Genomic DNA, 14,284 nt, shown 5'->3' on the forward strand with positions numbered 1-14,284 from the left:
CGCCATCCCCCAAAATGGGAGGACCTGATTTTCCAGTTCTCACCACGTCCACGAAACAGTTTTTAAAAAGTAAGTACAGACCCCGTAACACTTCCGCAGTTTTACTGCTATCATTAGGGAGATACCACTAGCGTATAAGAATTGTTCTAAAAAGAGCAACAATAAATGATTAAGACCTAAGCCCGCTCCTTTTTTCACATAAGCAGACACTCTAAATGTTAGCTCCCTCTCCTAACACCACCTGGTCCGGTCCTAACAAATCTCAAGAGAAAGAATTGTGCTTTCCCTCATCTTGTGACAGTAGAAAAGAAGACAGATGGTGACATCATGTGAATTATTCATGTCGTCCTCACATTATTTATTGTGGCATATCAAAACAGGATGGCGAAAATAAGAAACTCTTCTTCGTTTACCCCAACGGACTCGTTACCTCACTAATGGCCTGCAGCGCCATGAGGCTAGAAGGACTAGAGTCAAGGTCAAGTGAAACTCCCTTAGAAATACTGAATCACACTGTTCATGCTTGCTTTTGGCTTCACCTTTTTTCCAAGTTACGCTCTGCAAACGTACGCTCTAAAAGATTCCAACTTTTAAAGCCATGCTTCTGAGGCAGAAGTTCTCTTGTGGATCTGACACTTTCAGAATCTGGCATAAGTGTAAAGTTTTCCTTCTCTCTTCTTTTTTAAACGAATGTACACTAACCTCATCTGTCTTCTACATCAGGAAGAGCAGGGGTTGGAAATTCACTGGTAGTTTTGCAAAGGACAATCTAAAGAAAAATACGTTTTCTAATTCACGGATGCTTGTCCAGATTTAAAGCACATTACAATGAAAGGCCATCCCATCCTAGGACAGCTCAGTGGGGAGGCTCCATGTCAGCGGACACACGCATGTGTCACCTCGGGCACCAGAAGGATTTGTGCGGCCAGCTTAGTAACTAACGCTCCTTATTCAATAACCTGCCACCTCGGTGCGGTGAGATCAAAATACGAAAACGGAAGAGAAAGCCACGGCAAGCGGCCAAGTGCTGGGCGCAGGTGAGGAAGGCTCCCACACCTGCAGAAAAGGGATCTCTGAAGCCACGAGCTTCCGGTAAGAAACAAACCAAACCCATGCACAGTCCCTTAATTCCTAGAGCACCGGCAGCTCGGTTAGCTCATCCCTCGGGCTCTGAAATGATGGCAGAGGGCTGCACTGAAACGGCGATCAGCCGACCCCGGGCTGAGCTCCGAGAGCCAGGCGGTGCAGACACGACAGAAGCGTCCCAACACCGCCCAGCTAGGACTGCCAGCCTACTGGGTTCGGAGCGGTTTTCCCCCCAGGTGAGTCACTTCCTGGATTCCTCCGGCAACTGCTCTTTCTGTCACGGACGCAGGCCGTCTTCCCGGTCCGAGCTGCCCCGGCGGGTCCCGGCGGCCGGGACCCCTTCCCCGCCGCCCGCCTCCCCGCGACCCGGCCGGGACCGCGCGCCTCGCCCCGCGCGGCCGCCGACCGCGGTGTCCTTGGCAAAGTTTCTCAGCCTCTCTGTTCCTCAGTTGACTCATCGGGAAAACCGAGGACAAAAATATCCACAACCCACGGATGCCCCGGGGATTAACGAGCGGCCCCCGAGCCCCCGGCGCCCCGGCACCCCGCCCTCCGGCCCCGCGAGGGCCAGATGCGGCGGAGGGCGGGTCCTCGCGGCCCCCCGCCCCCCCCGGCAGGGACCCGGCCGGGCCGCGCGGCGGCAGGTGGCCCTCCGCGGAGAAAGGGACGCGGGCGGCCGGGCCTCGGGCACGGGCCGGCGCGCCAGGGGGCGGGCTCGGGGCGGCCGAGCGGGCCGGGCGGCGGCGGCGCAGCAACAGGAGGCCACTCACCACCACATGCGCCCCGGGCAGGGCGAGGGGCTTGGGGCTGATGAGCGGAGACACCATGTAGAGCAGCAGCACGAACGCCACGAGGAAGGCGGCCGCCAGCAGCAGCATCGCTCGGCGGGGCCGGGCCGGGCCGGGCGGGCGGGCGCGCGGGGCTCGGCGGCGCGGCGATCACGCGCGGCCGCGCGCAGCGAGAGCCGCTGTTTGGGTTCGCGGCCGGCGCGGGGCGGGGCGGCGGCCGGAGGGGAAGAGGCGGAGCCGGCAGAGGGCGCGACCGCGGCGGGGCGGCGCTTCCCGGAGGCGGGGGGCCGGGGCCTGTCCCCGAGGGTCGGACGCGGTCCGCGGCCTCCTGGGGGAGGGGCTGGCCCCGAGCGCGCGGCTGAGGGCCCTGGCGGCGCCACCTGCGAGCGCCTCCCGAAGGGCCGGGTGACGCTCCGGGGCGGGGGCGGGGTGCGTCTTAGGACCGCGGAGGCCGGTTTCCAGGCCTCCCAGAGCCGCGTCGGGGGTGGGGGGAGGGGCGGGGGCGGTGGGAGCCGCTCGGGGCCGGGTTCCGCCCTCGCGCGGGGAGGCCGCGGGAGGCGCGGGGGCGACGCGATCCCGGGCGCTCGGAACGCCCGCGCGGGGATCGGCAGCCCCGGTCGCAGCGTGGGAGCCCCGGGAGCCAGCTGACATCCCGGCCGCATGTCAAGCTTTCTCGGCGTGCTCCGAACTTGGTCGCAGCCCACCGTCGCGTTTCACTGGACCGGGAAAGCTTTACCGCGGAGTTTAACGCACCACTCAGGTCGCATTTCCTTTCCCAAGGCTGGGTTCCAAAACAAAACAAAACAAAAACAGCTTTCTGGAGGTCTAATTCACAACCCATACGATTCACCGATTTAAAGTGCATAGCAAGTGGGTTTTAGTATAGTCACCGACCTGTGCAACCACCACCAGGATCAATTTTAGGACATTTGGTTACACAAAATCGCTTGTACCCATCAACAGCCACGCCGGGTTCCTCCCAACCCGCGCCCAGCCGTTGGCTCTCACCCATCTTTCTGTCTCTATAGATCTGCCTAACCTGGATATTTCATATAAATGGAATTCTATGATATGCAGCCTTTTCTGTCGGGCTTATTTCACTTTACGTTTTCGACGTTCATCCACGTTATACATGTATCGGTACTTCATTCTTTCTATCACCAACTTGTATTCCATTGAATAAATATACCACTTTTCATTTATCCCATCATCAACTGATGGACATATGGGTTGTTTCCATTTGGGGGCTATTATGAATAATACTGCGGTGAACATTCGGGTGCAAGATTTTGTGTGGATATATGCTTTCATTTCTCCTGGGTATATACCCAGGAGTAGAATTGTTGGATCATGTTTAACCTGAACTGCCAAATGTTTTCCAAAGCAGCCACACCATTTTATATTCCCACCAACAATATATGAGGGTTCCAATTTCTCCATATCCTCACCAACACTTGTTATCATCTGTCTTTTTAACGATAGCCTTTCTAGTGGGTGTGATATTTCATCGTGGTTTTGATTTGCATAAGGTATATGTTTTTGTTTGCTTGCTTGCTTTTCCTTTCTGTTGTTGTTTTTAGAAATACGAAGGACGGGCGCCTGTGAGCCTCAGTCGGTTAAGCCTCCACCTCTTCATCTCGGCTCAGATCGTGATCTCACGGATCATGGGATCAAGCCCGAAGTCTGGCTCTGCTGACAGTGTGAAGCCTGCTTGGGGTTCTCTCTCTCTTCTCTCTTTCCCTACCTAACCCCTCTCTCTCCCTCTCTCAAAATAAACAAACATTAAAAAAAGAAAGAAGGAGCTCAGGGGCAAAGGAACTGATCTTACTTTTTCTTCTTAATTGTGTTGTCTTGAGTTAGGCAAATTGCAAGGTTTGAGGGCACAGGCCTCAGGACTTCTGACCCCAATTACAAATTTGGGGGTTCCCCCCAAATATAAACAAATTAAAAATAAAAAAACAGGGGCACCTGCATGGCTCAGTCAGTTGAGCATCTGACTCTTGGGGAGTCTCCTCTCTCTCTCTCTCTCTCTCTCTCCCTCCCTCTCTCTCTGCCCCTCCATGGTTTGCTCTCTCTCTTTCTCAGAAAATAAACAAACATTAAACAAACAAAACTGGGGGCTCCCAAACCACCTTCACTTTTGATAATTCTCTGGAAGGCCTCCCAGAACTCACAGAGGCACTCCCCATGGCTGTGGTTCCTGATGAAGTCAGCTAAGGGAAGAAGTGCAGAGGGCAAAGTGTGGGGGCCTCCACACGCAAAGCTGCTCTCGCCTCCCATGCAGTCAGGGCGTGTGACACGCCCAGCCTGGGTGTGTGAGGATTGCACACCAGGGAAGCTTGTCTGCTGTTCAGTGTTTATTGGAGCTTCCAGTATGTAGGCGTGACTGATTGATTGATTGCCCTTGTGGCTGAAGTCAGTCTTCAGGTCAACTTGACGATGCATGATGGGATCTCCCGGCTACATCACCTGGATGGGTCTTTCTGGCACGACCAGCCTCCACCTTAGAGTACAGATTGGCCTGCCCTCGTCTAAACAAAGACGCTTTTATCAGGTGCGGCATAGATTACCTTCCAGAAGGCAAAGACAAAGGCCAGACCTTCTCTTCAGGCAAGCCCAAATTCTTTACTGCACCACCTGGCCTTTATCCAAAGCTCTCCTGCAGCAAAATAAACATATGCCCTAACGTTTGGAGGTGGCAGCGTGGAGTAGGAGGCTCTTAACTCAGTTTTCAGACTATCAATATCAGCGGTGCAATCTTCCCGGTGACACGACGGTACCAACGTTACACCACATCACAGTGTGGGGAATGGACGTAACCTGAAGGGTAAGAGTCACAAGACGGTGGCGTATTACTGAAATTCTACTCAATCATCGACAACCGGCCCAACTCGTCATCATGTCATACGACCACAATGGGTCCCAAAGCATTCCCACTCAGGTTTGCAGGTTTCCATTCAACTCATCAGTTTCTAGAAACAGGAGAGGTCTCTACCCCCAGAGATGTCTACTGAGTGCTCTTAGGAGACCGTCTCGTCTCTTGCTCCAAGCCCCCACCCCCACCCCGCAAGGTGTTAATGTAATACTGGGTTTTTCTTGTGGCATAGCCTATTTATTTGTTCTTTTGCCCTTAGCTACTATTTCTCCTTCTCTCTGTTTGTGATTTATTTTTATTCAGGCTATCTCCTGTTGGAAGGAACGCGCGCAAAGTTCAGCCCGGTGATAACGCTGTTCCTGATTGCCTGCGCTGACACTACTTGAGGAAATGCACCCCCCTCAGTCCATTCCCCTTCATACAAGGTAAGGTGAACAGAGCTGCATAACTTGTGGGCTTTCTCGACCACCAGGCGGCACGGCTCCATTTGCTATCAATTCCAATTTTGCCAGATGGAGTGAAAGCGTAATCCACCCCATCAATGTCTTGGGAATTCTAGTGTAATGGTTTAAAAATATAGTTTCTGGCTTAGGGACCATCCTTGGTTCTAGCACTTGCAGTTGAAGCCCTGGTCCTTGGGACCACTGCATCAGGAAGAAAAATAAGAACGTTGAGGCAATGTGGAGGAAAAAAAAGCAAAAACTATACTCATACTGTCTTCTCACCATGGGAAGAGCTACACAGTCATACTAGCGTTCTCCCTCACCTCTTCTCCAGACCCCCCAGAAAAGCAGAGAAATCCACCGAGTAAGCAACACCCTCATGAAGATACGTAAGTCAGCCCTTCATGCCTTATCTCTCCCTCCCCCATTTTATTTTTTCTCCGTCCCCCATTTTAGACAACCAATGTTCCAATTGCCTGTTCCAATTCTCGGTTATACCTTTACTCAAGATATGCAACCTGACTCGTCCATTTGATGTGATATCTGTTCATTGTTGGACACTCTGGGCTATGAAGTGTGTTCTTCGGTCTGAAGAAATGGGACTTGGTGGTCCAAACTGGTGCAATAGCTTCTGGTCCAGTCTTTTTATAGTATGTTGAACATTTACATCTACCTCTAGGCATGGAAAACCCGGTCCAGAGTGTGTCTATTCCTACCAAAACCCATTTGTAACCTTCCAGGGCTCCCAGCGTCAGTCCAGCCGCCAGCTCTGCATCGGGCCTTTCCCCCAGGGAATCTGCCCCACAGCCATCTGTAGCCTCCATCATTTTTGCTGGCCCACAACAAAGTTCTTCTTGGCATTTTGTGCTCCAGAGGGTTTGAGAGGGCGATGTCTAGATTTGTCCCATCTCTGCACTGCTGAACCCCCCATATCCACTCATTCTGTGGGCCCAGGGGGCTACCTCAAGTGAGCACACCAGGATATCCACTTGCTGGTTCCAGTCCCCTCCCAGTCCTACAAGGAGGTTCTTCTGATGGCCAGTAACATGCCCCACTTTAATGTACCCCTGAATGCCCATAGTCATTTCCACAGGGCAGTGCCCCCCAACAGACATCCCTTTAATAGGCAAATTTTCCATTGTTCTTCTACTTAACCACATGGTCAAGACATTAGCTGTTGCCCATGAGTTGGTTCAAAACCCTAACATAGAGGGGCGCCTGGGTGGCTCAGTCGGTTGAGGGTCCGACTTCGGCCCAGGTCATGATCTCGCTGTTTGTGAGTTCCAGCTCGGCGTCAGGCTCTGTGCTGACAGCTGGGAGCCTGGAGCCTGCTTTGGATTCTGTGCCTCCCTGTCTCTCTGCTCCTCCCCTGTTCATGCTCTGTCTGTCTGTCTGTCTCTCTCTCTCAAAAATAAACATAAAAAAAAAACACCAAAAACCCTAACATAGGGATCACATCATGGAATTCAGCCACTGAACTCATTTGTTTTTATCTTCATTTGGCAGCCTTCCAAACACCACGCTATCCATTCACCTTGAAACTGACATCTGTAAACCAAGCAGCTCTTTTTTGGTTAATAGACAGCACTGCCCAAGCGGCTATAGGGCCAGCAGTTTCTCGCATGATTCCTGAGTCGGCCTTAGGGGAAATAATTCTAGCTGCTTATGAACATATGTGTATCCCCTTGCATACCCTGGTTCCACGTTCCTGCAAAACCAGCCCCGTTTTTCCATGGCACTCTTCTGGGCATTGCCTTCTCCATTAGAGTGTTTCTCCAAGGTCACCTAAGACATTATGTGTATTTCAGGTTTCAAGATTGTTTTATGTTCTTCAGTCACCGGGGCCATTAGCAAGGTAGTCCAATACCAAAGGTAGTAATTGCCTCTGAAATGGAAATCTTCTGTCCAGACTCTCGGCAGTCATTAAGAGGTGGTGCTCACAGCCTCTTGCTGTGAGCCCCAGTCTGGGTAAGGATTCCAAGACTGCTTCCAAGTGGTTGGAGGGGTAAGATCTTAGGAAGATTTCCAGATGTGGAATATGCACCCTGCAAAATCCAAATAAACCAGGTCTTGTAACATGTTTTGTCTAGCAGGTATCCCATACTGTTTAAAATCAACAACCTGTGTGGGCTTGGGCAAGGTTCTTGGTTCCCAGTTAGGATGCTCAGCCAACATTGCGTGAAAGGACAGGTTTACCTGCCCTCTGTTTTATAGGTAGACTAGGTAGAGGAAACTTTCCCCAGTCAGACACAAAATCCATCCCTCCAGTACTTTCACATAAAGGAGATGTAAGCACTTTACAGAGTCTGTTCAAACATTCTCTCTAGAGAGAGACAGACAGTGCACAAGAGGGGGAGAGGAGAGAGACGGAGACAGAATCCGAAGCAGGCTCCAAGCTCTGAGCTGTCAGCACAGAGCTCCACGTGGGGCTCAAACTCACGAGCCACGACTCACAAGCCATGAAATCCTGACCGGAGCCAAAGTCGGACATTTAAGCCTGAGCCACCTGGGCGCTCCAAAGAAAACACTGGATTTTAAGAAGAATGAAGACGTTGGTCAGTCAGGCAAAAAAAAAAAAAAAAAAAAATCAGGTCATTAATTTATAAAAGAAATCAAGCTAGTTTCAGATTTCTCCATGGTAACATTCATCATGAGGGAACAATGACATCTGTAAGATCCTCAAGGAAAGAATGTTGAGCCAAGGTTTTGTAGCGAGCTAATCTGTATTTCACCCATTGAACGTGTAATAATTAAGGAAATGTTTTTCCTATGAGTGTTCCTTGAGGAAAGTGTTAAGGCAATGAGCCCACTCGGGCTGCTCTAAAACAATACCACAGACTGGGTGGCTTACAAACAACAGAGATTTATTTCTTACAGTTCTGGAGGCTGGGAAGTCCAAAATCAAGGTGCTGGCAGATGTGGTGTTTGGTAAGGGCTCACTTCCTAGTTCATAGGTTGTGGCTTTTCACTGTCCTCACATGGTGGAAGGGGGAAGGGAGCTCTCTGGGTCTCTTTTAGAAGAGCACTAATCCCATTCGTGAGACCAAAATCACCTCTCAAAGGCCTGCCCCCAAATGCCATCCTGTTGGGCATTAGGATTTAACATAAGAATTTCAGGGAACACAAATATTCAATACGTAGCCAGCCAGAAAGATGACTGGAAAAATATAGCACTGCCTTTGGAGACTTTGAGAAATGGATATAGTTAACAGTAGAACAAAGACTAAAACAAACGTCGGGGCTAGAATGCTTTGTAATTGATATATACCTTAACAATGTGAAATAATAATAAAAGGCATGCATTTTAGAAGGGGAAGGAGGAAAACGTGGAAGGTAGGCGTGACTTTATAAGTTACATCATTTGTAACTGAAATCCAAAGGCATCATTTCAATCTGACACATCAAGTAATAGAAGTGCAGACATTGAGGGGCACCTGGGTGGCCCAGTCGGTTGAGTGTCTGACCTGGCTTCCGCTTGGGTCATGATCTCACAGTTTCCAGCCCCATGTTGGGCTCTGTGCTGACAGTTGTGAGCCTGCTTGGGATTCTCCCTCTCCCTCTCTCCCTGCCCCACTCGCGCGGTCTCTGAATCTCTCAAAATAAATAAATAAACTTAAAAGACCAGTATAAACATTTAACACCATCAAGGTAAACATGAAGAATTATTGACTCAAATCAGGTGAGTGGGGAAGAAAGAGGAAGTATGTACATTTTATCATTGTTTATGGTAAAGGACTAAGATATTATCAAAGGAAGTAGAGGGATATGGGGCCAAATGAGGTGTAATTACAGAGGCGAACAAAACAGTACAAACTTTCCTAATAACAGACCTGAAAAAAGGAAGAGGGAAAATAACACTCTTGAGTGATGACACGATTGCGTTCTTTTCTGCTTCCACTGTCCTTGCTGCTTCTGGGGCCCTGGGGTATTCTGGGGCATTCTGTGTTAGGCAGGGCTGGCTGGCACCTGCCGGTGGCCCTGCCCTTTCCACTCTCAGCTGAGATCAGGGCTTTCAGTGCTTCTCAAACTGTGTGGAATGTCCCGTTTCCTTTCATCGTTCCTTTCTGCGGCAAACCAATCAGAAAAATGCAAGGAGAACTAACGAAAACAAACACACACAAAATACAAGCTTTAATGATTTGCTATTAGAGTCAACAGGCTTAAAAACAGTAAATATAATCTGAACAAACATAATTTCGAGAAAAAGAATGACAAAACTGCTAGGTTCTTTGTTAAAAGTATGCATAAAAGTGATTCATGTAGAGGATTATTTTTTGTAGTGAGCTAGATTTTCCAAAGATGGCTGCCACAACATCTCCAATCCAGTATGTTCTTTTCTTTTAAAAAAAATTTTTTTTCAACGTTTTATTTATTTTTCTTGGGACAGAGAGAGACAGAGCATGAACGGGGGAGGGGCAGAGAGAGAGGGAGACACAGAATCGGAAACAGGCTCCAAGCTCTGAGCCATCAGCCCAGAGCCTGACGCGGGGCTCGAACTCCTGGACCGCGAGATCGTGACCTGGCTGAAGTCGGACGCTTAACCGACTGCGCCACCCAGGCGCCCCCCAGTATGTTTTTTTCTAATGTGACACTTATTCCATTGAGTGGTGGGGTCTATAGCCCCTCCCCTTGAGCCTGGGTTGGCCTTTGGACTGCTTTGACCAATCAACTGTGGCAGAAATGACACTGGAGGCGAAAGCAGGCTCCAAAAGCCCAGGTAGCTCCTCCCTGGTTTTCTTGGGACATGAAACCCAACAACTGATCCATGAAGCTCTGAGTAAGCTCAAGAAGTCTGTGGCGATGTCCTTGTAGAGAACATAGTCCCAGTTGAGTTCTCACCCAATCGCTAACACAGACTTGCCAGCCAAGTGAGTGAGTCATTTCAAAAGTTCACCCTCCATCCCCCAGTGATGCCTCATGGAGCAGAGATGAGCCATCCATGCTGAGCCCTGCCCGGATTGTAGATTTTGACTTCTTTTTTTTTTTTTTTTTTTTGGCCAGTTCTTGCCCCCCAAACTCCTCTTGTTGGCTTCTGGAGAACTCTACTTCTAACAACAAATGTCACCCAACCCTTATTCTGACAACTTTCCTTCTTACCTATTTTAAATGCTTATTTATTTTGAGGGTGGGGACAGCACAGGGCGAGAGAGAGAGAGAGAGAGAGAGAGAGAGAGAGAGAGAGAGATTCCCAAGCAGGCTCATGCTGGGCCCAATCCCATGACCTTGAGATCATGACCTGAGCTGAAATCAGGAGTCAGACTCTCAACCGACTAAGCCACCCAGGTGCCCCTTAGGTATTATAAAATGTAATTTGTACTTTCCTCAAATTCTAGCGTTTGAATTATACAAAAAGTAACATAAACCTGGTTAGAATTTAGACCCAACTCCAAAAATCTTACTTTTGGTATGAGTCATTTAGGAAATTCCAAATGCTGACTCTTTGTCATTACGGGTAGTACTAAATGGCCCTTTTCTGCACAGCAGCAGGAGCTCTTTTCTCAAAATCTGTAGCATGAAATATGCGTGGCTATTAATCTGCTAGGTTTAGCAAGGCAAAGCCCTACATCTGACATTAATTCTGGCAACTTCAACCGTACTTCCAGTCTCTGAACACGGCAGGACAAGATAAGGGTGAAGAAATGTGGGCACTTGACTCAGGCACAAAGTGTGATGGGATGCCAAGATAATCAGTAATCAAGATAAACAATGTTTTAAGACGATATTACAAAAGCAACAAAATTAACGCAAAAGAATCCATGGTGAAAACATATCAAAATCGTAAAGATCATCTCGACATAACTGACCGAATGAGTCATAGAAGTCTATAACGGGGTTACATTCCTACAGTCCCCACCCCAAAGCAGGTTATCACCTCATTCTTGGTCTTTAAAAATTGTTGATTCCAACATTTTTTTCTGACTTGAAAAATAACAAATAGACTTCACATTTTCGTTCTTTAAAAAAATCTAGACAAAACCCAAATAATAAGTGTTGGTGATGATGTGGAGAAATTGGAGCCATCATGCATTGGCGGCAGGAATGCAAAATGGCGCAGCCACTGTGGTGGTTTCTCAAAAAGTTAAACACAGAATCACCATATGACCCAGCAACTCCACTCCTAGGTTTATACCCAAAAGAGACTCAAACAGATCCTTGTACACCCGTGTCCTTAACAGCATTACTCACAATAGCCAAAGGTGGAAACAACTTAAAATGTTCATTAACAGATAAATGGATAAGCAAAATGTGGCACATACATACACACAGTGGACTATTATTCAGATTGAAAAAATGAAGTTCCGATATGTTCCGCAACATGGATGAACCTTGAAGATACTATCTCAAGTGAAATAAGCCACGTACAAAAGGACAAATAGTGAATGAGTCCATTTATATGAGGTACTTAGAATAGGCCAATTTCACAGAGGAAGAAAGCAGAATAGTGGTCACCAGGGACTGGAGGGGGGGGGGGTGGGAAGTTATTATTTAATAGAGAGTTTCAGTTCGGGTTGATGAAAATTCTGGAAATGGAAAGTGGCGATGATTCTGCAACACTGTGAATATACTTAATGCTACTGAATTGTACACTTAAAAATAGAAAAAAGTGGTGCATTTTATGTCATGTATCTTTTGCAGTAAAAATAACAAATGTTCACTTCATAAAGTTAAAAAAAAAACAAGAAAATAAAGAATACATTTTAAATTAGTTCTAATGCTAGTACTCAGAGAAGTAGCTGATTTGGCTCCAGACTTTTCTCACATCTTGGGATGACCTCACAATATGTGGCGACCTTATTAAGACGTTAATTTTTCCTCTCTGGATTTTCCCTTCCCTTGCATTGTGTAGACCGGCAAAAACATAATGGCTGGCCAAACATTTTCCTTTCTGCTGGCTCCCTCTAACAAATCCTAATCTGTCATGTCACCGAAGAGATTAAGCTAAAGACTTTGAGAGCAACCGGAAAAAAGAGAGATTTTGTCGGCCCCCGGAAGGACTGGGGACAGAATTTCTCACCTCACAAGGCCTGAAGGTTGGAGCCGCCCACACCCACCAGCGGCCAAACCTGGGATAGGATGGCTCTGAGCTTTCCAGCCTCTGCAAAGATTCCTCTGCGTGGAAGGGAAGAGCTGAGGACGTCTGCGGACTTAAGCAATAAGAATGCCAGTACTAGACTTGGTGCACGAGAGATACATCTCCCGTCTGAGCACCGGGAGAGCCTCTTGGACCTTAATGCAACCCTTTGGCGAAGAGGCCTAATAAAGACTTCACAGTGGTTTCCCTGACAGCACAGCAGATTTGGATTTGGTTTAATGGTGATGCAGAAGTATGGTCTTCTCTGCCTACTGGAATCTGTGGGCCGAGATGTAGACTTGGCATACGTTGAGTGCCTGTACTTTCAACATCCCCGAAGTAATAGAAAAATGTCGGTGTTTCCTCTACTTTGTAGTCAAACCTCTACCAGAAGGAATCCATGAGGACTAATGTTCTCTTTTAGTGGAAAGCGGTGTGTGTGTGTGTGTGTGTGTGTGTGTGTGTTATCACCTTGGAGATGAGCAGCTGTCGATAGCAGCCCGCTGTTCTGACCGGCCAGTGCCGTGCCGCAAACCACCCTGTTCACTCTCGTGTGGCCGCTAGCCGTTTCCTCCATTTTCAGTTTTAATGTTTTAATTGAATCATCTAGAGCTCTTTGGTGTGATACTTTTTCTTGTCATCACTTCTTTAATGTGGAGCTTTCAAAGGTTTCTATAAAATTGTCAGTGGAGTTATTTATGGCCTAAGACATCCTATGTTGCATTTAAGAATCCAAAAGCCTCGGGATGCCTGGGTGGCTCAGTCGGTCAAGCGTCTGACTCTTGGTTTCGGCTCAGGTCATGACCTTGAGGCTTTGTGGGTTCGAGTCTCACATTGGGCTCTGTGCTGGCAGTGTGTGGGGCCTGCTTAGGATTCTCTCTCTCTCTCTCTCTCTCTCTCTCTCCCTCTCCCTCTCTCTCTGTCCTCTTTCTTCCCCTCCCCCACTTGCACTGTCTCTGTCTCTCTCGAGATAAATAAAAAAATACAAAAGCATTTTGATATTGCAACATTTTGTTTTGTTTAATGGCATTGACTTTTTGGAGACCAGGCCAGTTGTCTAGTAGATGCCCTACATTCTCTTTTGACTGGTTCTTCCTGATGTTATTTATTTCTCTCTCCCTCGAATTTCCTATAAGCCAGCAGTTAGGTCTGTGGCTTGTTTAGATTCAGATTACACAGTTTTGGTAGGAACACTTCGTAACTGTATTTTGTATTGGATACTCCCCAGCAGCACGTGCCGGTTTTTCCCCTATAAGGATACTCAACTTAATCTGCTTTCTTGGGTAGGGTGGTAACAACCATATCTCTCCATTGTAAAGATCATGTTGCCCTTTGCAATCGGCAGATAATCTGGGAGTGACATCATGCAATGTTGGTAAATTGTCACCAATAATGCCTCCAACTTCTGTTAGCGTATGCTGCTTCTCCCATCAAGAGGTAGAAATCTAGTTTTCATCCCTTGAATCTGGACTGGAATTATGTGGTGGAAGTGGTATTTCCTTATTTCTGGGCCCAAGCCTTAAAAGGCCCTGAAGCTTCTCTTTTTGTCCACTTGGGTTCAAGCCGTCAAATAAACTCAGGCTGGACAACTGAATGATGAGAGATCACATAGCGGAGAGAGGCCCAGCCAGCCCACCCGGAGGCACTAGAAATAGGAGTGAAGCCATCTTCAATTCCTCAGCCCTGGTCAAACCACCCCAGCCAACACTACGTGGAACAGAGGCTCCACAGAGTTCTGCCGAATTTGCAGTCACGAGAAAAAATAAATGGTACTTTGAGCCGGCATTGATTGATTTTGAGTGGTTTGTTATTCAGGAAACAAATCCCATGTAAATATTCTGTTTCACGTGATAGTTTTAGGATCCATTGACGATAGTTGCCTGGGTCAATTATTTCATTGGGGTTGCCACAGGATAGTTTAAGTTTTGTTCTCCTCTCTACATTATTAGCTGGCATTCTTCTGCAGAGAGAGGGACGGTGGGAGAGAGAGAAACACACCAGCTTTCTCTCATTAACTAGG

The 14,284-nt window shown here is 48.1% G+C and overlaps 1 protein-coding gene and 1 long non-coding RNA gene across 5 annotated transcripts in view; one reads left to right on the forward strand and one right to left on the reverse strand.

Annotated features, from left to right (window-relative positions):
* KDSR (3-ketodihydrosphingosine reductase) overlaps nt 1-2,118 on the reverse strand; it is a 39,775-nt gene extending 37,657 nt beyond the window's left edge. The window contains exon 1 of one of the 2 annotated variants that reach the window (XM_043559037.1): nt 1,857-2,118. In XM_043559037.1, coding sequence (XP_043414972.1) covers nt 1,857-1,964 — 108 coding nt within the window. In that variant the 5' untranslated portion in view covers nt 1,965-2,118. The remainder of the gene's footprint in view (nt 1-1,856) is intronic. The other variant, XM_043559036.1, reaches the window with a different exon arrangement.
* Nucleotides 1,210-14,047, forward strand: LOC122470836. 3 transcript variants are annotated; one of them, XR_006294015.1, is made up of 4 exons: nt 1,210-1,322; nt 5,053-5,174; nt 5,484-5,581; nt 13,828-14,047. It is a non-coding gene; the product is annotated as an uncharacterized LOC122470836 (long non-coding RNA). The 3 variants fall into 3 exon arrangements; XR_006294014.1 differs by lacking the exon at nt 1,210-1,322 and adding an exon at nt 3,931-4,701; XR_006294013.1 differs by lacking the exon at nt 1,210-1,322 and having other exon boundaries at nt 3,931-5,174.
* The last annotated feature ends 237 nt before the right edge of the window (nt 14,048-14,284 follow it).

Source organism: Prionailurus bengalensis, chromosome D3, assembly GCF_016509475.1.
Source record: "Prionailurus bengalensis isolate Pbe53 chromosome D3, Fcat_Pben_1.1_paternal_pri, whole genome shotgun sequence".
NCBI lineage: Eukaryota > Metazoa > Chordata > Mammalia > Carnivora > Felidae > Prionailurus > Prionailurus bengalensis.